Source organism: Rana temporaria, chromosome 3 (assembly GCF_905171775.1).
Source record: "Rana temporaria chromosome 3, aRanTem1.1, whole genome shotgun sequence".
NCBI lineage: Eukaryota > Metazoa > Chordata > Amphibia > Anura > Ranidae > Rana > Rana temporaria.
In genome coordinates, this window is record NC_053491.1 from 376202069 (window position 1) to 376228261 (window position 26193).

A 26193-nucleotide genomic window follows, 5' to 3' on the forward strand; every position below is an offset into this window, starting at 1 on the left:
AGGGAAACCTCAAAAGGGACATAGATAATCATTTAACACCAAATTTCTGAGAGGTTTAAAAGGAAGAAATTAATGAAGCTCTGTAACCATTAAAGTGGGAGTAAACTCCCTTTGTTGATTACAAGTAGAACCTCGGAATGCGAGTAACGCGGTTAAACAAGCGTTTCGCAAAACAAGCAATAATTTTCTTTAAATCCTGACTGTTTGCAAATGTTGTCTCACAAAACGAGCCGGATTCAAGCCTCTGTGGTGTGCAGTACAGCATTTGGAAATACTCAGTTCCCGAGAGCAGCCGAACGATCTGCAGGTATTTCCGAGTCTCTCTGGTGCCCCCTCCACCTCTGGCCACATGCGGTATTGCATGCCATATAGGTCAATGTGGAACAAATCATTTTCGTTTCCATCGACTTCTACGGGGAAACTCGCTTTGATATGCAAGTGCTTTGAATTACAAGCATTTAGATTAGATATACTTTATTGTCATTGTATACATACAAAATGTTTGTTCTCCTGAAACGGATTATGCTCGTAATCCAAGGTTCCACTGTATTACCTATAGGTAAGCCTTACCAATAGGTACAATAAATATCTCCTAAACATTAAAGCGGATCTCCCACGCCAAAAACATTTTTTTGTTAATGCCTAGTTAAACGGTTAATGCCCCTAATTTGCTGAACTCACATTTTCTGTCTCCCGCGGCCGCTCCACTGCCATCCTGTGTTAAATATAAACTTATATTCCTCCTTCCATTTTGGTTCCATTTTAACTGTGGGCATAAGCCCACAGGCCTGCACTCCCTTCTTCTGGTGGATGCTGATGTCCCAGCATCCACCGCTCGATCTCGCGCATGCGCACGAGCACAAGCAACGGGGAACAGCGGCTTTCGAAATAGCGCAAGATTTGAGAACACGGCTGCGCAGAGCGCACTGCATCTAACAGGAAGTGATGCAATGCCCGGAAAACTCCCGCATACATGCAGACCGGAAGGTACAGTAATGTACACATTTAGCTAAAAAAAAATAACCGTTTTTAGCATAACAGATAGCGCCATTGTTATTAAGCAAATGATGTAATTAGGGTGGAGATCCGCTTTAAGGCCCCTTTTACATTGAGGCATTTTTCATGCGGTACAGCGCTAAAAAATATCGCTGCTATACCGCATGAAAAAATCATGCCCTGCAGGCTTCAATGTAAAGCCCGAAGGATTTCACACTGAAGCGGTGCGGTAGCAGGACCGCTCCAAAAGTCCTGCTAGCCGCATCTTTGGAGCAGTATAGGAGCGGTGTGTTTACCGCTCCTATACCGCACCTTCCCATTGAAATCAATGGTAAACCGCAGTAATACCGCCCGCAATGCGGGCGGTATTAACCCTTTTTCGGCCGCTAGCGGGGGTTAAAACCTCACCGCTAGCGCCAGAATATCGCGGTAAATACGACCGTATAGCGGCGCTACAAATAGCGCGGCTATACCGTCACTGCGGCTCCACCGCCCAATGTGAAAGCAGCCTTAGGAGAGATTTACTTTAGAAGCGCCTGGTGACATCACTGTCGCTTGTACATTGGGCTCCGAATAGACCGTGCCACCCATTCAAAACTCCACATAGCGGCCGCGACTGCCACCCACATGTGCAGGAGTGATGCCATTGTGGCTCTGCCATTCATACGCCCAAAGCCTGCAAACCCAGAAGACAGACTGGATGAAAATGGAAGCACCTATAGCCATAACAGTGCGCCACTGGAGGGCTTAGTTTTCAGGTAAGTTTCGGTGCATACTAGCACATTATGGACTTAAAGGGGTTGTAAAGGTATCATTCAGATATCACCGCACAAAGTCGAGGACGTCATATGACGTCCTCGGTGGACAAGTGGTTAAAGTGGTTGTAAAGGTACAATTTTTTTCCCTAAATAGCTTCCTTTACCTTAGTGCAGTCCTCCTTCACTTACCTCATCCTTCGATTTTGCTTTTAAATGTCCTTATTTCTTCTGAGAAATCCTCACTTCCTGTTCTTCTGTCTGTAACTACACACAGTAATGCAAGACTTTCTCCCTGGCGTGGAGAAAGCCTCTTGAGGGGGCGAGAAGGAGTGTCAGGACGCCCACTAACACACAGCTCCTTTCTCCATCTGCAAAGTAGAGAGCGTCCTGACCCTCCTGCTCGCCACCTCAAGAGGCTTTCTCCACACCAGGGAGAAAGCCTTGCATTGCTGTGTGTAGTTACAGACAGAAGAACAGGAAGTGAGGATTTCTCAGAAGAAATAAGGACATTTAAAAGCAAAATGGAAGGATGAGGTAAGTGAAGGAGGACTGCACTAAGGTAAAGGAAGCCATTTAGGGAAAAAAAAAAATACATTTACAACCCCTTTAAACTGACCTGGGCCCAAATGTTTTATTTTTTTGCTGCGTTTTTTTACCGCTTTAACACATTGTTAAGGGCCTGTGTCGATGGCATTAGTTTGAAATGCCTCTGAGATCATTCAGAATTCACTGACAGTTGCATCTGAAGTCCAGTCGACCTCCAGCAGGTAGGTCTTGTATGAGAATTCAAAACCCATTTGAAAAAAAAACAAAATGCAAGCAGTGCTAGTACCTGAATTGGACTTACAAGCACTCTTGCAGTTCCTGTACAGCACAGCTTAGAATGAAAAAGGGCAAACAGTACAAGGTTCCAATCAGCTCTATTGCAGAGCAAAACATATGAATGGGAGGAGACAGCAGAATGATAGGAAAGCTCATCAGTCTGCTGCTTCCCCTTTCACTGTCCCAGTCACAGGCTGGGGGGGGGGGGGGGGGGGGAGAAAAAAATTAAGCTTTCCTGAAATGTTGCAGATAAATATCAGGTCTCCTCCTCTCCCAGACAGGGCTGTGCTGTATGGCAGAGCAAAGCAAGTCCCAGGACTGAATGAACAGCAATACAAATCCTTTGGTAGGTAAACAGCTATATATGCGTATTTCACAGTTTGCCTGGATTTCAAAAAAGTTACCTCCAGGTAAAAATTCCATGATCAAATAGAGATTCCGTTTGTCTTGAAAGCTGTAGAACATTTTCACCACCCAGGCACCATCGGCCTCCACTAAGATGTCTCGCTCAGCACGAATATGAGCCACCTACAGGAAAAAAAACAAGTTAGATTTGCACCGTATGCAATATTAGGAACACTTCATTTTACATGGTCATGGCGACATGAGCTCGGAGGTTATGAAGCGCTCATTATGGAGGACAGAAATGCTACTGCATGTGTATTTTCTCTAAAATATTACTATAAATACGTTTGTTTACTGACATGACACCAACACCTTTTTTTTTTTTTTTTTATTTCTTTTAAAGCCCATATCCATGTTTATTTTAATAATTTTGCCCAAACAACACAGAGAATATTTTCCCGTAGATGGGCTTTAACAGAGTTCTGCTGTGCAGGCTACAGGACAAACAAGCATTTACATACTTTTTAGGCAACGGGTTTGAATAATATGTTGGCTGGCGAAAAGGTTGATTTAAGGTCCAACACCATCCAAAATGTATTTATCATTTTGGATAGATATAGGAAGTGTTAGATTATCAGTCAGGTTTTTACTTTCGTCTTTGTTGCCGTCTGTGGCCCCATTAGAGAGCCATCCCATAATTGCCTGTCCCTCTAAACACCTGCCATCTGGACAGGAAGTAAAGGCACATTTCCCAATTCGAAAGAGGCATCTAAAAAAAACTATTGGCTGGAGTTTAGATCTAGCAGTTGCACTATAGGTTGAAGAGTCAGATTTAGATGGAGAAGACGGCTATAGACAAATAATTTGAGTCTTGTACAAACCTGTTCCTTCTCCAACATGTCCGCTTTCCTGAGGATCTTCATTGCATAGATGTGTCCCGTGTCCTTCTTCTGAACTAGACGCACCTGAAATACAATATCTGCAAGTTTGCTAAATGGCCAATTGCACATCCCCTGTCACAGCGGACATTACAAATTCACAACACTCTAAAGCAAAAGTATAATTCCTATTGGCCACCGTGAAGTTGAATTTCACTCTTCCAATCAACATTAAAGGGGTTGTAAAGGTTCATCTTATTTTCTAAATGGGTTCCTTTAAGCTAGTGCATTGTTGTTTCACTTACCTTTTCCAACAATTTTCCTTCCAAATGTTTTTTTTTCTTTGTCTGAATTTCTCACTTCATGTTTCTCCTCAGTAAGCTTGCCACCATCATCCGAGCCGTTCTGGCTGGGGGATAGTCAGCCTGAACAGCTTACTGAGGAGGAACAGGAAGTGAGAAATTCACACAAAGAAAAAAAAACATTTAGAAGGGAAATCGAAGGAAAAAGTAAGTGAACCAACAATGCACTAGCTTAAAGGAACCCATTTAGAAAACAAAACAAAAAAAAAACCCAAAACCTTTACAACCCCTTTAATTATGCTTTCATAAATTAACTTGTGCTGCCATCATTAGTATATTGATATGATAAGCTTTCCTATTTACTTGTTCTAAACTTGTTTTATTTACATTTCTTCAGTTACTGCCTAGGCAAATTACCGTATGTCAAATATCCCCGGAGTCTTCAGGAGGGTAGGAGAGAAGGAGGGGTTTTCTCAGCTGAGCACACACTCCTGGAAGTAAATGCTACCTGAATCATTTGCCCTTACTCAAGATGGCCCCGGCTAGAAATGCTAGGGAGGGTGTTTTTAAAGTGATTTCTCAACAAAATGAAGCATGGAGACAAAGCAGGGGGAGTTTGTTTTGAAAAGAAAAAATTAAATTGTGTTTTTGGTACTCAGATGCAATAAAGAGACACTTTTTTTTTTTAGGTTTACAAGTTTATATCATTAGTCTGAATTTTTTGTATAATATCTTTACTTCACAAGGAAACATTAAATATGGTGCATCCATGACAGTCTGCTTGAAAAGCATGCAGAAATAAGTAGTCTGTATGTTTTTTTTAAAAAAAGGGAAGGGGCATCACTCCTGTGAGTGGCTACAGCCCCATAGCTGCAGGTCTGCACTATGAGAACTAAGGCACTGCTGCCTCTGACTGCTACCGTAGTCTCAGGAAATTTGGAGTGAGAATTGATATGTCACTACTGTCCCAATTCTTCTCCTTGCTGTAGAAGAAGCTGAGAAGTGCAAATCCTCCACTTTTGCTGCTTCTGGAGTATTGCCCTGCTAGTCATCAGAAGGGCAGCTCTGGCATGAGAATGTAAATCCCCGGCTCTACACAGAGACACAGTACAGAAAAATGCATTGAAAATAAGAAAGGCTACTTAGCTGGCCACATTAATAATTTTATGGGTATGGCTCTGTAATTTAGACCAGGAATAAATGAGGCACAGTAAGCTGAATGAGAGGTTAACATAAAAGTTAAAATATAAAAGTAAAAAAAATAAAAAAATAAAAAAAGGAAATTCTGAAGATGGCTGCTGCCCCCGTTATACCTAATGTACATAAAATATATAGGCAAGAGAGAGGGTGCCTCCATCTCAGTGTAAATCATGAACAAACATGAAGGTTTAGTTGGCCGAATTTCGAAAATCAATGGTGGCATCTCTCTCTCTTATACCATAGAGTGCTGAACAATGCATGGTAATATTGGAATTGGCCTCAGAAAGACCACAGTCAATACTGTAGAGCAGGGATCCTCAAACTACGGCCCTCCAGCTGTTGTGGAACTACAAATCCCACGAGGCTTTGCAAAACTCTGACATTCACAGACATGACTAGGCATGATGGGAATTGTAGTTCCTGAACACCTGGAGGGCCGTAGTTTGAAGGCCCATGCTGTAGAGACTTGTCCTTTGTCTGCAGCTTCAAGAATTCTATTCCTCTCTAAAGTAAAATAATTTCTTGTAGAATTCTGCTCTTATTTGCAGAATCTTTCAAAAACCAACCTCTCCAAATGCTCCCCGACCAATGACCTTTAGTGACTCAAAATCATCCAATCCCAGCCTGGTCCTCTTTAACCGCAGGAATTCGGTTTCCTTTCTGGCATGCTGCGAGCGCCGAAGCCTTTTCTAAAATAAAAAATAAACAAATACAAGTTAGAAAAATAGCAACACTCATTTTTAATGATAAAACGGCATTTGTATCAATGATAAGAAAAACTAAACCCCAATCACTGCAAAAGAGCATTTTCTTGAAAAAAATATTGAAAGGGGAAAAAAAAGTAATAGCTACTGGATGTTACTAGTATGCAACAGTCCTGCAGATCTCAATAAGAACACTAGAGGGCAGAAAGAGCAAAAAAATAAAATAAAAAAAATCACTAGTTCTTCATCTGAACACAAAACTGAAAAATGTACAGTTTGTGCGCGATTCATTGTAGGTGCATTTTCAAAAAATCCTTTTTGTACAGTGATATAAATCAAGTCAGCGTTAAATTTGATGTAGTCATTGACTAGCAGAGCCTTGTGCTGTCCAAGCATATGCAGGCTTTGTGCCCAAGTGGTAGGCTGAGGTCCATTTCTTTGACTCACTTTGGTGGGAACGATGGAAAGCAGCAGCAAGACATTTAAGTACAGAGCTCGACTATTAATCACTTCCTGATGAGCCGGAATAAAAAACAAGGACAAAAATCAGTAAAATATTTATAAATAAAAAACTGACCTCATCATCGCCCAATCCTTCCTGTTCCATGGCAATTTCCAGTTTCTTCTGCCTTTAAACAAAGAAAGCATACATCACGTTAAATGGTAAATGTCTCAAAACCACACTTTCCCTGTGGTGGCAACCGACGTATAAAAGTGGAAGTTGACCCAAGACTCCATTCACACCTGAGTGTTTTGTAGCTTGAAGCTACAAAACGCTGGAGGGGGGAAAAAAATCTATTATTCTCTATGGAGATGGTTCACATCTCCACTCCAAAACGCCTGAAGCCAGAAGCTCCAAAACGCCTGAAGCTCAAACAAGTTCTGGGACTTGTTTTTAGACAGATTTGGGCATTTTTCTGCTTTTTACATTGGTGAACTTTTGACCTGTACAAAATCGTGGCAAAAACACGGTAAAAAACACGGTAAATTTGCGTCACTTTCTGCCTGAAAACGCTATGTTCAGGTGTGAATGGGGCCCAAAACAGCAGAATAAAATAAAACCTGACTACTGACGCGTTTCGCACTGAAACTAGTGCTTAGTCATAGCATGCTATGACTAAGCACTAGTTTCAGTGCGAAACGCGTCAGCAGTCGGGTTTAATTTTATGTTGCTGTGACTTGTAGTGCTGTCCTTTTAATAAAGGCTACAATTTGTTCAGAGTGCGGCTGTCCAGAGACAATTTTATTCCTGCATGGCGGCATTCACCTTTGAAGAGGGAATGAATCAGGCTTTGCTGCATGTGCTATTAAGGAACACACTGAAAGCAGGAGACCCTCAGCTGTCCAATGCGCTGTGTTTTTGTCACAGGTTGGCGATGGGAAGATGACCAAGTTGTATTTTATAATTACAATAAATAAAAAGGAGGTTCCCAAGCTGCTTGTACTGCCAAACCACCGGACTAAATTCAAAATTTAGATTTTTGTCATCATGTACAAGTATGAGTAGCATATTTGCATATTATGGCACATTTCCCCAGCAAAGCAATCTTCTACAGCGACCAATGTCAGCGCTCCCCTGTGTCGTCAGCCTATCCATTTTCTTTCAAGTTCAGTCTTCGGCTTCTTCATTTGCTGGGCCTGGATGACGTGCATGCGCATGAGAATTACATTGTTCCGACACAGAATCGTGTCAAGCTTGCTAAATGTGTTAGGGAGCTTTCTGAATGAATGGCGTATCCATCATATGTGTGGGCATGTGAAGCCCAGTTCCCTTTTCTTCCTGGTTTTCAGGGAGAGGTACAGGCTGAAGGATTTTTAAGCACAGTAATGCCCAGAGACACCTGGGAAATGAGTGTCATCATTTCCCAGGAGGCATTGGGGTCTTAGGACAGGAAGTTGAACCGCCTAGGACCATGAACTAGGCAGATTACGAAATCTGCCTAGTAACAGCCAGATAGAAGTGAGTAAAAAATATTTTTAACATTAAAAGGCAAGCTGTTAATAGGGTGGGGAACTCCGCTTTAACTCTTCGAAATCCACAAAAGTACATTGGGTAAAACAGAACATTTTAAATCAGACTGATATTGTGCAATCATTTAGATCCCAAATATCTAACTGAATCCAAGTAAAAACCACCACCACACACTGCAGTAAATGGGCAACTGAATTAGGAAAAGTAAAACAAAAAAGTAGACGTTCAGCCTAAACCTAACCAACTTTAAATCTACTGGCAGCCACATTCTAAGACTAATCTTATCTAGCCCTGTGAAGAAAAAAAATCAAATCACTACACATGCCTTTTCAGAAGCCGATCTGGTCCGTTCTCCAGCAGCAGACGCTGTATGGAAAAAGATAGCCGACAATGGCTGGGAAATGCCTGGAAAGTGACATCACCCATAGAGTTTCTATGGGACTTCCATTGTGGGCTGCCGCCTCCTCCTGCACACACCTCCACAGAAAAGCCACCGCCGACAGCTCAGCGTGGGATTGGACTGAATCAGCTGCAGAAAAGGTATGTATAGCGATTTTTGCTTTACAGGCTTAGATTAGTCTTAAAGCGGAGGTTCACCCTAAAACAATTATATACCGTTACATCCAGCATACTGCTGACATCTACAGTATGCTGGTATTTTTTTTCCGCGCTACATACCTTCTTATAGTTCTTTTCACCCGGCTTCCGGGTTCTCAGTGCCCCGGGGAGTAGGCGTTCCTATGAAGAGGGGTAGATGATTGACGTGCGGGTAAGGCGCGTCACGTGTTCCGAAAATAGACAATCTGGGACTCGGCATTATACGGCGCCTGCGCAGTCATCTCTACACGGCAGGCGTAGGCGCCGTATAGCGCAGAGTCCTAGTTCGTCTATTTTCGGAACACGTGACGTACCTTACCCGCACGTCAATCTACCCCTCTTCATAGGAACGCCTACTCCCTGCAAGAGTGAGAACTCTTGGGAGCCGGATGAAAAGAACTATAAGGCCCCGTACACACGACCGAACAGGTTTGCTGAAACTGATCCGCGGACCAGTTTCAGCAGACATGTTCGGTCGTCTGTACAGCCAAGCGGACAGGATTCCAGCGTACATTTGCCCGCCAGACCGTTTGAGCGGGCAAATGTTTCTAAACTTGCCCGCTGGAATCCTGTCCGTCGGACATGTTCGGTCGTCTGTACAGACCTACCGTACATGTCCGAGCGGCCGCCATCCCTCGCATGCGTCGAATGACTTTGACCTATGCGTGGAAGCATTGAACTGCCAGGGCCGCGCACGTCGCCGCGTATTTCTGTATGATGGTGTGTACAGCCATCATACAGAAATCTCTGGGCGGGCATGTACACTGAAAACGATTTTGGGGGACCGTTTTCATCGTACATGTTTGCCCGTCTGTACGAGGCCTAAGACGGTACGCACAGCGAAAAGAAAAAAAAACAGCATATTGTAGATGTCAGCAGTATGCTGGATCTAATGGTATATAAATGATTTTTAGGGTGAACTTCCGCTTTAAGGCCCATACACACGATTGGATATTCCGACAACAATTGTTGGCTGTGCATGCTCTCAAAATCCAAAGTACAAACACATGCTCTGAACCAATGATAACCATCAGACAACATTAGCAGAAGTTGCCCAAAGGGTGGTACTAAAGAGCAGGAAAAAAAACACGTAGTTTTGCGTTTGTTGGCTGAGAAAGTTCTGCCGTCTGTATGCAGAACAAGTTCATGGCAAACGCCCGGACAAAAATCCACGGATTTGTCTGATGGAAATCCGATCGTGTGTACGAGGCTTTAGAACGTGGCTGCAAGTAGGTTTAGAGTTAGTTTTAGGCTGAACTTCTAAATTTAAGTGGTTAAAAAGGTTTATTTGTCATAATGCATTCTCTACATCAAGGTAAAAACGTTTCAATAGTAGCTCATCACCAGCCCCCCCACTTACCTGAGATCGATCTAGCGCTGTGCATGTCTGCAGCAGCTCTTCTCCCCTCTTCCCGCTCACACATTCTTGGCAGAGGGTAGCAGGAGCCATTGGTTTGGCTGCTGTCTGTCAAAACCTGTGACCAGAGAGCAGGGGGCAGGCTCAAGCCAGGCTGTGGATCTGAATAGACGCAAACAGCCCAGCTTGGGATTGGCCAAAGCAGCTTTCTATGGGGGCACCCAGTGTGGGGGAGGAGCCAGCAGCGCAGGCAGGGGACCCCAGAAGAGGAGGTTTGGGGCTGCTCTGTGCAAAACCATTACGCAGAGCAGGCAAGCACAACATGTTTATTATTTTAATAAAAAAAATATAAAGCTTTACACTTTAAAACTGAGTTATGTGTGCACACCCTACTATGGGCATCAGTGAGGCAGTACCTGGTTTCCCGTTCTTCATGCTGCAGTATGAGGTTGCTATAAAAAGTTTCCAGGGTAAGTTTGGCAACAGTCACTCTCTCGCGGGTGTGGTTACTCATAGGAAAGGAAGTGGCATTCCCAGCCGTCACTGCCATAGTAACACGTGCTAAAAAAAAACACAATAAAAATGTCAGGCAAAGATTTCAAGAGAAGATCCAAGTCATACTTAAAAAAGGTACAGCCAGTGCTTCACTAGGCAGCATTGCGTGGGCACCTCATTTCCTGCTATGGAGAAATGAATCCAACAGGGCCCCAAGCAATGCACCGTAATGACCTGTATTACAATAACAGAACTGGCAACACTGATATTTTTTTACTTTTGTTAACCTTGTTGGTGTTGGGATTCATATGGTCACGGTGCCTTGATGTTTTGTTGTGTGTTGACATTGGCATTGCTTTAAAGTGGATGTAAACCCACTCTCATCCTTTCTAAAATACTGCCATAGTGGTGATCTATAAGGATATAGATGCCTCCTGCATGTATCCTTACCTGTCAAATGTCTCCCCTCTGTCTGTTATAAGAACTGAAAAACTGCAGATTCTGTGGGTGGATCTGTTGTCTGGAGCTCGGTGGGTGGAGTTGTGATGTCAGTAGACTCCCCCCCCACCTCTACACGTCCATTGTGAACATGCATTTTTTCCCCCCATGTATTCCTTACACTAAATTCTGCTATGATCACGAACATTCAGTCAAAATCCAGAAAAGGAACCACATGACTTCAGAAAAGGAGTGGAGGTGGGAATTAAAAAATAATGCCTGTCTCCAGGCTAGTGCATGAGATATGTAAATAACCTGTCACTCACAGCAAGGGGGCGGAACGGACAAAAAAAGTTTCTCTGCAAGTCCATTTTATTTCACTGAACAATAAAAGGATTGCTCAGGGCTGGATTAACTCTGTGTCTGGGCACTGAAGATAGGAAATCTTCTACTGTACATTGCGACAGCAAAAAAAAAAAAATGTTGGGTTTACATCCACTTTAAAAGGCAGATCATTCATTTGCATAGGTCAACGCACCAAAAAAGGTACAAGCAGAATTTTATGGCAACGCAGCACACGAAAATGCATATGTATTGAGAAGGTGCCTTGGGGTGCCATTCAGAATGAATGTTTGACAGCAGGAATTTAGTTCCACTTTAACAGTACTCAAAACCAAACACGCTTCCAACCACCTAAATGTGCCACACCGACATGCCCATGTAAAAGGGGCCACATCATAGAAAAAAAAAATGCATATCTACTTGTCCTGTGAACTACATGTACATTCGTTGTGTGTGAACCAACCAGCATTCGTCTTCCAATCGAAAGTTTTTAGGATATTTTCTCTTTGGGTCTCTGACTCCAAAATGTTTTTTTAATCGGACACAGTAAAGCATTTTGAAAAAATGGGCAGAAATGGAAGCTCTCATAATTCCCTCTGTTAACAGTCACTTTAACTCACTAAAAATAAGTATATATGAATTGCAGGTTCCCATGAATAAATTCACAGAAGATTTGCAAAACACTCCCAATACTTTTGCGAAATTAAATCCTACTTACCAACTGTATATCCCAGCTAAAACTGCCACCCGGTCTCTTACGACACAAGGTAGGTAACAAGCCCATAGCAGAAGACTACCCGGAGGACACGAGCTGGAACATAGAGCCGAGAGCTTGGCATTATCTGGATGCTGCTGGGTGGGGTCATGAAGCGTCTGGCAATGGAACCATCGGAAGTGAAAAACAGTTGGTGCAGGAAGGAAGCACCTGCCACAAGTCAAACGAACTTTCTCCAGATACTCTGAAGGTGCTTCAGCTTGTAGAAGCAACATGTTCACAGCCCTAGGACACACATTAGAAGCTTCACAAGCACCAGCTTTGTCTCCCTTCAGTGCTGGGACACGATCGGAAGGTGTGACAGTTTGCCAACTGCTCCTCTGTAAACCAAACAACCTGAACCCGATTCTTTATTTACAATAGGTACTTACACTCACTGCCCACTTTACAAGTACACCTCTTCAATTGCTTGGTAACACAAATTGCTAATCAGCCAATCACATGGCAGCAGCTCAATGCATCTAGTCATCTAGACGTGGTGAAGATGTTCAAACTGAGCATCAGAATGGGGAAGAAAGGGGATTTAAGTGACTTGGAAAGTGGCATGGTTGTTGGTCCCAGACGGGCCGAGTATTTTACCACTTCAGCCCCAAAAGATTTGGCTGCTCAATGACTCAATGCTCGATACGACACTGCGTCGATTTAACTGACAATCGCGCGGTCGTGCAACGCTGTACCCAAACAAATAGAGCTTTCCTTTGGTGGTATTTGATCACCTCTGCCGTTTTTATTTTTTTGCGCTATAAAACAAAAAAAGAGCGGCAATTAAAAAAAGACAAACACACATTATCTTTGCCCACGTTATTTTTTTCCCCCTCAGTTTTTCAAAAGGAAAAAACGTATATTGATTGCTTTGCACAAAAGTTATAGCATATACTAAATAGGGAAAAGATTTATGGCATTTTTATTACCATTTTTTTTTTTTTACTAGTAATGGCGGAGGACTGCGATAGTGCGGTGGCCATATTGGACACTTTTGACACATTTTTGGGACCATTGACAATCATACAGTGATCAGTTCTATAAAAATGCACCGATTACTATATAAATGTCACTGGCAGGGAAGGTGTTAACACTAGGGGGCGATTTTTGCTATTCAGCACTATGTTACTTCACTGGCAATTACGCGGTCATGCATAGCTTTCTTTTGGTGGTATTTGATCACCACTGAGGTTTTTTTTTCTATTATATAAAAGAAAAAAATACCAACTTTTTGGGGGGAAAAGGGAAAAAATTATATTTTCTACTTATGAAACCTATCCAATAAAAAAATTCTTCATAAAATTTAGGCCAAAATGTTTTCTGCTACATGTTTTTTTTTTTTTTTTTTTTTTAAGTTTAACCATTTAAAAGGCTAAGGCCCCTTTCACATGTGCGAACCGTTAGTCCGTTTACGGACTTGTAATGCATCCCCATGGGATTGCAGACGTTAGCGGATGATGCATCCGCTAACGTCCACAAAGATCCGCGTCCGTAAAGATCCGGTTTTTCGGACGGAAGAAAACCCTATTTTTCTTACGTCCGACGGATCGGATCGGATGAATACGGACAGCCGGTCCGTATTCATCCGATTCCCCATAGGGGAGAGCGGAGGAAAGACAGGGCGGTCTCTGCACGGCGACAGTTCGGCGGGGATTACGGGTGATCCCCGCTGAGCAGACGGACACACACAGAGCGGACACAAAAACGGTCCGCTACGTGTGAAAGGACCCTTAATCTTTTTTGACACTTGTTGCTTACAAGTAAAAATCCTGTATTTTCTTCACCTCAATGTGAAAGCACTCAGAACTGTTAGATTTTATGAGATGAAGGGGGGGAGGGGGAATCGGCCTAACATATCGGGCCAAAAAAAAAAAATCGCCATCATAAATCGGCTGCCACGATTTCTAAATATCGGCATCGGCCAGAGAAAAACCCATATCGGTCGACATACATATATATATATATATATATATATATACACATATATACATATATACATATATACACACACACACTAATTTATATATATATATATATATATATATATATATATATATATATATACACACACACACTAATATATATATATATATATATATATATATATATATATATATATATATATATATATACACACATATATACACACATATATACACACATATACATACATACACACACATACACACACACACACACACATATATACACACATATATACACACATATATACACACATATATACACACTGTAATTTAAACAATTAGGGCACTATGCTGGTAATTGCGGTGATCAGCAACTCAGTGACTGTGATAAAATTAATCTTTATTAATAAAGATTGAATCCTTGTATGCGATTCATATTGCACTTTCCAGTCCTTGAGCAGCGCGGAGGAACATGTGAAACGCTGCAATCACAAGTCCCTTCTGACATGCTCTGAGGTCACTCTGCTCCGTGGAACGCCCTGAAGTTTACAAAGGATCGACAAATTAAGAGAACAGGGAGCATTTTCATAATATGCCATCGGCAGCTTCCAAGTCTGCATAGTTTGGCTGTCTGGCGCTATTTATAGGCGTTCGATGAAAGAAGGGTCTTGTGTGTTTATGCAGAGGAAAAACACGTTGGCGATTAGACGTAAAAACATGATGCAAACGTGAGCCTTAAAAGGGAAATCTGCAAAGATGATTTTCTCCAGAAAAAAAAAAAAAAAACCCTGGAGTCTGCCCATTACAAGCAGCGTGTGTGCTGAGACTATTCATGTGCTCAGTGCTTGTAAAGGGAAAGTCCCCTTATAGCTCAAATCTTAAAGGGTAACTCCATACAATCATAACATTAATGTGTGAGCCGCTATCCTTAGAGCTACAGTCTCCTAAAACACTCCAGGGCAATCCACTTACATAAGGCAGAAGTACACGTCACAAAAAAGACATAGGGAAGGGTCCTGACTGAAAATATATGCTTGGCTGTTAGGCTGACATACTGGCCTAAAGCCCAACTGTAGGCTCCCCCTACCCCTCTCGCAAATATATAGTGATGTCAGTGATGCACCATTACATAAGCACAGGGACCCGCAGAAATACCCCCTCAGGAGTCGGATCCACAACACTCTGCACTCACAGTATGGCCTCTGTCTTCTAGGCTGAGTGATGCTGGGTGTTATTCAACCAGGATGACCGTAGACATCGTGTGGAGCAAAATAGGTACTGCGGGGTCCAGACTAAAAAGAGTATTGCAGCCTGAAATTATTTAAAAAAAAGTTTTTTTTTAAAACACACTGGGAAACATTTCTAAAGAAAACGTTGGGCTTTAAAAGTGATCTAGTCACATTGACTTATTCCTAATACGGGCAAAGAGACAAACCCTTTTACCTTTCAACACACTTGTACCAACTTTCCCCCGCCCTCCATGGATGAAGCTGAACATTTAGGGTTCAAGACGTGACCCGCTCCCTCATAACAGTGTTCAGGCCTGGTGATTGGCTGCAAAAAAAAAAAAAAAAACACATCTAGTATTTTGTGATGAATGTGACAGAGAAACAAAACTACATAGAAGTGTGGTGAAGGCAAGCATGAGGGGCTCAGGAGATGGTCTTTAAAGAGGCTCTGTCACTTTTCCCTAAAGGGAAAACTGCCTTTTGTATGGGTTCTTTTTTGTGATGTGTTAATGTTGCCAAGAGGTGGTCATGCAGGAAAACACACCAAAATAGCATGTTTTTCATGCATTTTCGATGCCATTCAATTGAAGTCTATAGAGCCAAAAATGTATAGTGTGGCGTGTAAATAAGTCCCTGCACCCTTCCAAAAAAAAAAAAAAAAAACGGTGGAAACGACAGATGTGAACGTGACCCATAGGAACAAATGTTAAATGGACTGTAGTGCGTTTCTGCAAACTCACTACAAAACGCATAGGTGTAAACCTAGCCTTAAAGGACAAACTGACAGTTTCTCTAAAGTCAGAGAAAGGTCAGAAGCACTAATTTACATATTTGTTCTAGGTCTGAATCTCAAAAGTATTGAAGCCAGGATAACCAGGCATCTAGCATTTTCAGGTAGAGAAGCAATGAAGGGCAACCCTCAATGTTTCTCCAATCCAGTGGTTCTCAATCTTTCTAGTGCCGTGACCCCTTGATAAAATTCACCAAGTTGTGGGGACCCCCCAACAGAAAAATTATTTTTGTAGTGTGAGTTGTCAGATTCCAAGGCAAGACAAGTAATTTGCGCCCCTAACCCACGGACATTTAGCGCTCCCTGAGTTCCTTCCACTCATACATTATTGAACCCCCTTATGGTACATTTTAGGATGTACCACTCTTTGTTCTCCTTTCTTTCCCTTTTACCCCTTTTACCACTCTCTGTCCTAAAATCTGGCCATCTTTCTTGTTCTCTCTCTTATTCTTTTTCTTCCTTTCTTTGTTCCTCCCCCTTTCCTCTCCCTTCCATGTAGTCTCTATTTGTAGTCCTTGCTGGGGGGGAATGGGATAAATGGCAGTGCTAGCAGGAAGTTGGGATCAGTGGCAGGGCTGGCGGGGAGTTGGGATCAGGGGCAATGCTGGGGGGAGTTCTGATCTGCCAACTTGGGTGCTTTTGATCAAGGTCATCTGCTGATCTGAGAACTGTAGGGGGGACTTTTAATGGCAACCACCGTATTAATCGGTACCGCACACTATTTTCCCCTTAAAATAAGGGGGAAATCGTGGGTGTGAGATATACGCCGATACCTGCTTCCCGCGCTCAGTTTGAACGCCTCCGCCGACATATACCGAGCGCAGTACACTCAGGTACATTCGGCCAGGCTCGGCTTCGCTCGTGGTCACGCTCTGTGACGTTTATGCATGAGAAGCGTGGTCTAGTATGCCCGAGTGTACTGCGCTCGGTATATGTCAGCTGAGGCGTTCAAACTGAGCGCGGGAAGCGGGGATTCGACTCGGAGACAGCGCGGGAGAAGCCGGGGAGGACACCACCGAGGCCAGGCAAGACACCAAAACTAAGTAATAAAATGTTTTTTTTTACAGGAATTTCGGGTCTACATTAGGGGTGCGCACTATACGCCGGAGCGCGCAATACCCTGATAAATACGGTATAATCACAGGTAGTGTTACTCACTGCGTCTCCAGCTCTGCGGTGTCTCGTAGCAGTAACACCTATCCCGAAATCAGGAGATAGGGTCTCCTCTAGCCCCTCCCACTTCACATTCCCCACCAGACAGCTGATCTCTAGTCTCTGCCCCCCCCCCCCCCCCCCCCCCCCAGCCATGCCGAAAATTGAATGGGCGGCTGCGAAGTGGCTGGGAGAGCGGTGCAGGCTTCAGGAACAGGCAAGGATTTGGTGACCCCTGGCAAATCATCATTCGACCCCCGAGGGGGTCCCGACCCCAGGTTAAGAACCACTGCTCTAATCCATCAGTGAAAAAAGGAAATTCCTACCTTGTTTTATCCTGAAAAAAAATCTTTATTACATGTCTTTCCCCCCCCCCCCCCCCCCCATCATAAGATAACTGGATGCAGCAAATCTGTCTCTACTCCTACACCAATTTCTGCAGCATTTTCTCAGTGTCATGTGGGGCTGGAGTATGTAGCCTTTGTGATTGTGAGAATTTCTTGGCTGTATGCTCTGGAATGGTTTTCACGTGAAAAACTCTTCACAACCAAGGAATCGGCAGCGGGTCCAGTAGGCATCATCCTTTGTCTATAGCTTGGCAGGATTTGCAGCTTGGCTCATCCTGCTGCAGAACGGTCATTTGCAGCATTTCAGCAAGAAGTGATGCAATAGAGTAGACAATGAGATGACATCACCTAGAAAGAGGAACAAAGTCCGGCAGGGGAACTGCAATATTAGCTATATAAATGATCAGGCTCCTGTTAACCCATGAATGACAACAGCTGTCCCAAGATAACATATTGGTTGTCGGAAAGTGCACATTTCTTGGGTTGAGGCTTGCAGTGAGGCCAATTTCTAGGAATCTGGGTCTAAGTGGATGAAGCAGGGATTTCAGTCGCACTTTCACCAGCATCCAAAAGTCCACATCAAGCCTCTCACCAACTGTGATGTAATGCATGTTCTAGAATTACAAATTGCAGCTGATAATTCTCACCACTGATGCATCAAGAGAGCTCTCTAGCATGGTGATGTCAGTGCCTGTTTTAATCCTTATGGATAAAGACATTACTCATATCTATAGCTGCCCAGGGGACATAAGAATGCAAGATACTAGGGTTTCAGAGCAGCCAAAGGAATGCTAGCTTTAACCTCCTGAACTCTAACTCAAATAGGAGATCACAATTTAAACTTGAAATGCATTCCCAAAAAAAAAAATTATACACACATTTATAATAATACAAAATGATAGATAGATATAGATAGAGATAGATAGATATAGATAGATATAGATAGAGATAGATAGAGATAGATATAGATAGATATAGATAGATATAGATAGATATAGATAGATATAGATAGATATAGATAGATATAGATAGATATAGATAGATATAGATATAGATAGATATAGATAGATATAGATAGATATAGATAGATATAGATAGATATATCTTCAAATATAAATACATGGATCTGTATTTATATTAGCCTCCTGTAATTCCCTCCTGTAATTCCCTTTCACACGGGGATCGCTCCGTTGATCCCCGCTGAGCCGATGGATGACAGGGCGGTCCCCGCACACTGTGCAGGGATCGCCTCGTCTTTTCTCCACTCTCCCCTATGGGTGGGACCGTCTGTCCATGTTCACCAGATCCGATGACGGAAGGAAAAATGTGGCTTTCCTCCGTCTGCAGAATCGGAGGATTGCGGAAGTGGGAGAGTTTAGGTGTCAGCGGATGTTCATCCGCTGACACCCGCCATCTCATAGGGGCCAATGTATGTCCTATTTTCATGCGCACACGGATGGATGAAAAAGCGGACATACAGTCCGCAGGTGTGAAAGGGGCCTATAACCATAATAAGAATGCAGGAAGAAAAGGACAGCACTCCCTTTTCAAGAAAAACACGGTCCCCCTAGCTTGCATACCTACAGGTCCCTGATATGTAGCGTTGTTGACTTGGGTGAATCCATCTGGGAATCCGCAGTCAGACATCCTTCTCTTTCTCATCTGTATTTCATGCCTACCTATTGATTTTGTGTTCCTATGTTCTTCTTGTTTCTCCTTTCCACTAGTAACCCAGACACTCCTGGGCATATTGTTGGGAATAGGGTGCCCTATAGGGGACAGTTGTAATAAATGATTGCTAAAAGAGCCTTACTTATTACACAATAGGACACCTGGACCAACTTAGAGCCGGTTCACTCAGGGGCGACTCGTCAGCCGCCTGACAAGTCGCGCTCCATTCTGTACTATGGAACCATTCTAATAGGAGTGACTTAAGTAGCTCCGACTTAGAAAAAGTTTCCTGTACGACTTTGGGACGACTTGCATTGACTTCAATACAGAAGTAATTTTGCAAGTCGCCTCTGAAGTAGTGTGCAGATCGCCTTGCCGAGTCGCACTAACTGTGGTTTTTCCTTAGCAATGTTGCGTATCTGTGATCATGTTGTTTTGCATACACACAATGCACTAGGTGGATAGTAGGAGGATTGCTTTGTAGAGTTCACAAAGTTCATTTAGTATTTCAGAACTAGTTACTGTCCTGCCTTATACTGTATTCTTTTTTTTAAATCAAATAAACGTTTATTTAGAGAACAATAGATATGCACAAGAAACACTTCACACAGTACAGCACATACAGTTGTGTATCCACAGGGCAAAGAAATAAAAAATAAAATGAAAATATGAGTAGCTAATAAAACATAATAAAATAATACACCTCCTAGGTCAAAGCACTTAACCTTGTACCACATCCACCACAGTAGTGTATTTTTGGCAAAGCATTTCAGAAGACATTATATATACCCATGCAAGAAAATAAAAATAGTCATTGTAACCAGACCAAGATATAATATAGAAAAACCCTATAAGAGAACCATAGACCTCCATGAGGGGGGGGGGAATCACCCCCTAGTGCCATAATCCCTTGAAATCCATCCTCATGTCCCTGTAGACCCACTTAGATCTTATGCTGGCCATACACTCAACGAAAAATCGTCCGAACGAACTTTCGAAAAACGAACGTTCGGTCGTGAGCGCAAACGATAGTGCCATCATGTAATGACCGATAAATCGTTCAGTGGACATAAATAAAAAATTGGTTCTTTTTTTTTTACATATACCTAGTGCAGAAAGTTCGGATGGGAAACACATTAACCTTCCGATTTATCGTTCTTTCGGCAGAAAATTTCCAAACTTGTCCTTTGTTTTTTTTAGCTCAAAAACGTCCCAACGATTATCGATTTTGTGCCCATTAACTGTACAAAAAAACGAACGAACTGTCTGAACGACCGATTTTCGCCCGATTTTTCGTATAGTGTACGGCCAGCATAAGGCTAGCATTTTACTTAGAGCCCTGACTTTTGCCTAAGTCAATATTAAGCCCCACCCTCATCAAATCCCAGTGTACAGTATAGGCCCTGGCATCGAAGTGCATGAGAAGGGGCTAAAAAGTGAACACCCCCCATCTTATACCTTTTTTGGGTGGTAGGGCAGCCACTACGGAACGACCAGAAAATCTCCCCCGCCAACCCCCCCCCCCCCCCCGCTGAACCATTGTGGTTCTTGACAGAGGTACGAAAGGGTTTTAGTAGGTCTTAATAGCAATTTAAGGACTTTTCATTTTTCTTTACCAATATTATTCTCTGAGTTTACATTGATACCAAGATAAGAGAAGATTTTCACCTGTATGAATTTATATACCAATAACTTGAGGTTGAAGGGTTTTAGCCATTGCCACACCATTTAGATGTACCCATGTACTCCTGATGGACCATAAACAAAGTGGAAGGTAAAGTTTGACAGGTTGCCAAGATTTACAGCATTTTCTGCTCTGCTTTAATTTGTAAAAAAAAAAAAAAACGGGGTTACTTACCGGTAACATCCCTTTTCCTGGAGTCTTTCAGGACAGGTACTGTAGAGAGACACAGGCTCCTCCCCTCACAGGAAACACCGCCTTCCAATTAAGAATTTAAGCCTCATCCTCCCTCAGCTTTTTTCCAGAGTACCTCCGGCCAGCTGGGGAGACACAAGAACACGTCATAAAAGTATAAAATTACATCTTACCTGACGGCCTCGTCTGATGAGTTTCCATAATATCCCCTACAACAAAGAGGGTGGGTACCAGTGCTGTCCTGAAAGACTCCAGGAAAAGGGATGTTACCGGTAAGTAACCCCGTTTTTCCCTGTTCGTCTTTCAGGACAGGTACTGTAGAGAGGATAAGCGAGCACCTTACCCTAGGGTGGGACAACTGCTTGCAGTACTTTGCGTCCAAAAGCCTGGTCTTTGGTTGAAAGTAGGTCCAGTCTGTAATGTTTTACAAACGTTGAGAAACTAGACCATGTTGCAGCCTTGCAGATCTGCTCCGGGGAAGCACCAGCACACTCTGCTTGGGAAGTTGCTACTGCCCTGGTGGAATGAGCCTTGATACCCTGTGGAGGCTCTACTCCCCTAGAAGAATAGGCTAGAACGATGGCTGTCCTTAACCACCTGGCTATCGTGCGTCTAGAAGCCCTAGACCCTTTCTTGGACCCAGAAAACAAAACAAATAGTGAATCAGCTTTCCTGAACTGACTTGTGTAATCCAAGTATTGTAGGACACACCTCCTAACATCTAGGTTGTGAAACTTGTGTTCCTGTTCCCTCACAGGATTTGAACAAAAAGAAGGCAATGTTATTTCTTGACTTCTGTGAAACTTAGAAGCTACCTTTGGTAGAAAAGCCGGATCTGTCTTAAAAATGATGCGATCCGGAAAAACTTGAAAAAAGGGGACCCTAATAGATAGGGCCTCGAGTTCGCTCACTCTCCTGGCAGTAGTGATCGCTACTAAAAATACTGTTTTGAGAGTGATCACTTTTAAACTACATTTGTCTAAAGGCTCAAATGGTTCTACTGTAAAGGCTTGAAGAACCAATGAGAGATCCCAAACTGGGAAGTTGGAGGTTTTAACAGGTCTCCGTCTACTCAAAGCCTTAAAAAATCTAGAGACCCAAGGGTCAAATGCTAGTTGTTTTTCAAAAAATACACTTAGCGCCGACACCTGACCCTTCAGCGTGCTAGTTGCCAACCCTTTATCAGCTCCAGCTTGAAGAAATTCTAAAACAGCCACAGAGCTGTTGACACTGAATGAGCTTTCTGCACACCAGATGTTAAACCGTTTCCACACTTTTTGGTAAATGGCTTGCGTCTCCTTCTTTCTACAGCTTAGGAGTGTTTCAACCAAGCGTTCTGAAAACCCTTTGCCCCTCAGCAGCTCTTCCTCAGAAGCCAAGCTGCCAGGTTCCATCTCTCTACCTGCGGGCAGCAGATTGGACCCTGCAAAAGGAGATCCTCCCGAATTGGTAGAATCCAAGGAGATTCTATCGATAGATTTTTTAGGATAGAGAACCATGGTCTCCTGGGCCAATGAGGTGCGATGAGAATGAGTGTTGTGTTCTCCCCCTGCAGTTTCCTCAGGACTGCTGGTATTAGAACCGGAGGGGGGAAAGCATAACACCTGGAGAACTTCCAGGTTTGGGCCAGAGCGTCCACCGCCAGAGCTCCATCCCATCTGTTTAGGGAAAAAAAGAGCCGAGTTTTGGCATTTTCTCTTGAGGCGAATAAATCCACCTCCGGAAGACCCCAATCTTTGAGTGATCGCTCTGAAAACTTCCTGATTCAGAACCCAATCGCCCTCCCTCAGTTTCTTCCTGCTGAGGAAGTCTGCGACCTGATTTAATTCTCCCTTCAGATGTATGGCTGAGAGGGACAAGACATTGGCCTCCGCCCATATGAGAATAGATTTTGTCAGATCCCATAAGGACTTGCTCCTGGTGCCCCCCTGCTTGTTGACATAAGCTACTGCCGAGGAGTTGTCTGTCCTGATTCGAACATGCTGTCCCTGCAGCTCCTTCTGAAAGGCTTTGAGGGCTAACTCTATCGCTTTTAGTTCTCTCCAATTCGAAGATTTTTGCGAGTCCTCTTTTGCCCAGCGACCCTGTGTCAGAAGGGAGTCCAGGTGTGCTCCCCAACCGGAGCCACTGGCATCTGTTGTCACTGTTCTGGAAATCGGGGAGATCCAATCCAGGCCCTGTAAAAGGTTCGCCCCCTTCCTCCACCACCAAAGGGACCTCTTGATGTGAACCGGTATGGATATCAGGGAATCCAAGGATTCTGGTTTGTGGTCCCAAATGTTCAGTATGAACAGTTGTAGAGGTCGGAAATGCAGACCCGCCCACTGCACTGCAGGAAGACAAGATGTTAATAACCCCAGAGCTGACATGACTTTCCTTATCGGAAGCTGGCCACTGCTCTGAAGAAGTGATATTACATTGTCCACCTTCTGAACTTTTTCTATTGGGAGAAAAGTCATCTGTCTGGTTGAGTCCAGTACATATCCCAGAAAAGTGACTCTTTGGGAGGGTGTCAGGCTGGATTTTTCCAGATTGAGTAACCAACCTAGGTTTTCCAGAATCCCCTTTGCAACCTGGAGGTCCTGGGACAACCGTGTCGGGGAGTCTGCAAAAAATAGCAGATCGTCCAGGTAAGCTACCACCAGGATGCCCTTGAGACGTAGAAAGGCTAGTACCTCCACCATCACTTTGGTGAATATGCGGGGGGAAGAGGAGAGCCCGAAGGGGAGTGCTTTGAATTGCAGGTGAAACGTCCCCTCTCTGGACCTCACTGCCAGTCTGAGAAATCTCTGATGGCATTCCGCTATTGGGATGTGTAGGTAGGCATCCTTTAGATCTATGGATGCCATGAAGCAGTTCGGAAGGAGGAGTGTCCTCACGGAATAGATGGAATCCATCCGAAACCGTTTGTACGTGACCGAGGTGTTTAGAGGTTTTAAATTCAGTATAAGCCTGAATTTCCCTGAAGGCTTGCGGACCACAAATATGTGGGAGTAGAAGCCCTTTCCTATCTCCTCCGATGGAACCCGAACTACCACCTCCTGATCCTCCAACTCCTGAAGAGAGGAGATCAGAGCCACAGATTTCTCTTTGCATTGGGGCAAATTGGTGACTAAGAGTCTGGATGGGGGGGGACTTGAGAACTCTAGTCTGTACCCTCTCCTTATGATCCCCAGCACAAATTGGTTGCTGGTGATCGTCTCCCATTGTGGGAGAAAGGCCCCCAACCTTCCTCCCACCTTGACTCCGTCACTGAGGTTTTTGGGGCTGTTCAGGAGCACGAAAAAGTGCCCCGGCACGGCCTTTCCCTTTTGGTCCCCAAAACTTTTTCTTTCCCTCAGGTTTGGGGACTTCCACCTTCTTTTGGGTCCAGAATTTTTTCTTTGTCTGTCCCCCAAATTTTTTCTTTAAGGGGAAAGCCTTCTTCTTGTCGGCTGTACGATCTAAGACAGCCTCCAAGCCTGGCCCAAATAATAAGTCTCCTGTAAGGGGGATCCCGCACAATTTAACCTTTGAGGCGCTATCCCCCTGCCATGTCTTGAGCCAGAGAGCTCTTCTTGCAGAATTAGATAGAGCTGCAGATCTGGCAGACATGCGGATTGACTCTGCTGAGGCGTCCGCTACATACCGTACGCCACTCAGTAAAGTTGGAAAAGAGGAAAGTATAGTCTCTTTTGGCGTTCCGGCCTCAATATGTGCCTTAATTTGTAAGAGCCAATGCTCTAAATTACGGGCCACTACTGTTGCTGCCATAGCTGGCTTAAGGTTCCCCTGGGAAGCATCCCAGGACTTTTTTAATAGCGAATCCATCCGCCTGTCCATGGGGTCTGAAAGGACCCCCATGTCCTCAAACGCCAAGTCCGTATGTCGGGATACCTGCGAAAAGGCGGCATCTAGTTTGGGGGATTTGTTCCACACTGAAGCCTCCTCTTCAGAAAAAGGAAACCTCCTCTTCAAAGAGTTTGAGAAGAAAGGTTTCCTCTCTGGGTCCTGCCATTCTTTTTTGATGGCATTGACCAGTACTTCATGGACTGGAAAAACCTTTTTCTTTTGTTCTCCCAAACCACTGTACATCTGGTCATGGAGTGACAGTGTCTTTTTCTCCTCAACTATCCCTAAAGTAGCGTGGATAGTTTCCAATAACTCTTCCACCTCTTCAAGGGAAAGCTTGTAGCGAGAGACCTTTGAGGACCCTGCCTCTGTCTTCTCACTATCTGACTCCTCTTGGGAGCTAGAAGCGGCACTGTCTTGCTCCTCCTCAGCATCCTCTCTGATATCCGCAGGTTTCTCTCTACTCCCAGAGGGAAGAACCTCAGGATTCGGTGGAATTACCTGTTGCGCTACAGAAGGGCTGCTTTGGGGCAATTGAAAATTAGCAAAAATATCTTTAAACGATTGAAAGGTGCCAGAAAGCTCTTTCATAGAAGCTGCTAATTCAGATGCCTGCTCTGCCTCCCTTTCTTTAACCAGCCCCTCAATACATCTCCTGCAAAGTGCTTTGTTCCAACTCTCACTAAGTGAAGATCTGCAGGAAGGGCATTTCTTCCTGCTGTGGGCTGATTTTTCTGTGGATTTCTGAAAAACACAGAAGAAAGTGGAGGCTAGATTAAAAGAGAGACCAGCGCATAACACAGGTAACCACCAGGAGTGTTCTAGGACCAACCACCACCAGGGTTCCAGACACACTACACTAACAAACTCCCCGACCACCAGGAGAAGAAAACAAAAAAATCACCAGTGAAGCTGTACAACATGATAAGGGAACACCACCCCAGGGTTCTCCTTACCTTAGAGTGGCTGGTGCTGTCGTCATCCGGAGGTGCACGGGAAGCCTCTGCTTCCGACATCTCGCTGAGGAATGTGGTCGCGACTGCCTGCCAAAACGCCGACCCTACGGCTGAGAAGAGAGGCCGCACCAGCCCAGCGTCAGGCCTTTTCACACTGCAGCGTCTGGGACCAGTGACGCGTATCCGGCGGAAGTGCCCGCCCCCCCCGGAACTGACGTCACTCGTCATCCGGTCCGGCCCAGCTCCTGGCCGACTGTGAAATCTCACAGGGAGCGTGCACCCCGCCTGCAGCGCCACCCCTGTGCGTTTAGTGAATAGGCCTCCGCGGCTGAATCCACCCCAGGAATGTCCGCGGGACGCTACACGGCGATGTCCTGGGTAAGTGACTTCCCCAGTCAACCAGGACGCCATGCATTTAAAAAATAGCCCTGAGCCCAGGGAGAACAGGTCCCC

The 26193-nt window shown here is 44.1% G+C and overlaps 1 protein-coding gene across 9 annotated transcripts in view; it reads right to left on the reverse strand.

Annotated features, from left to right (window-relative positions):
- Positions 1–26193, reverse strand: part of STK38L (serine/threonine kinase 38 like) — an 88262-nt gene that overhangs the window by 31441 nt on the left and 30628 nt on the right. For 6 of the 9 annotated variants that reach the window (XM_040345587.1, XM_040345585.1, XM_040345586.1 and 3 more), the window contains exons 2-6: positions 10348–10492; positions 6583–6634; positions 5868–5990; positions 3803–3886; positions 2981–3104 (exon numbers count right to left, since the gene is read on the reverse strand). In XM_040345587.1, the coding sequence (XP_040201521.1) occupies positions 2981–3104; positions 3803–3886; positions 5868–5990; positions 6583–6634; positions 10348–10492 (528 nt within the window). Of the gene's footprint in view, positions 1–2980; positions 3105–3802; positions 3887–5867; positions 5991–6582; positions 6635–10347; positions 10493–11924; positions 12152–15331; positions 15443–26193 lie in introns of those variants that run through there. The other 3 variants (XM_040345588.1, XM_040345589.1, XM_040345594.1) reach the window with 2 other exon arrangements.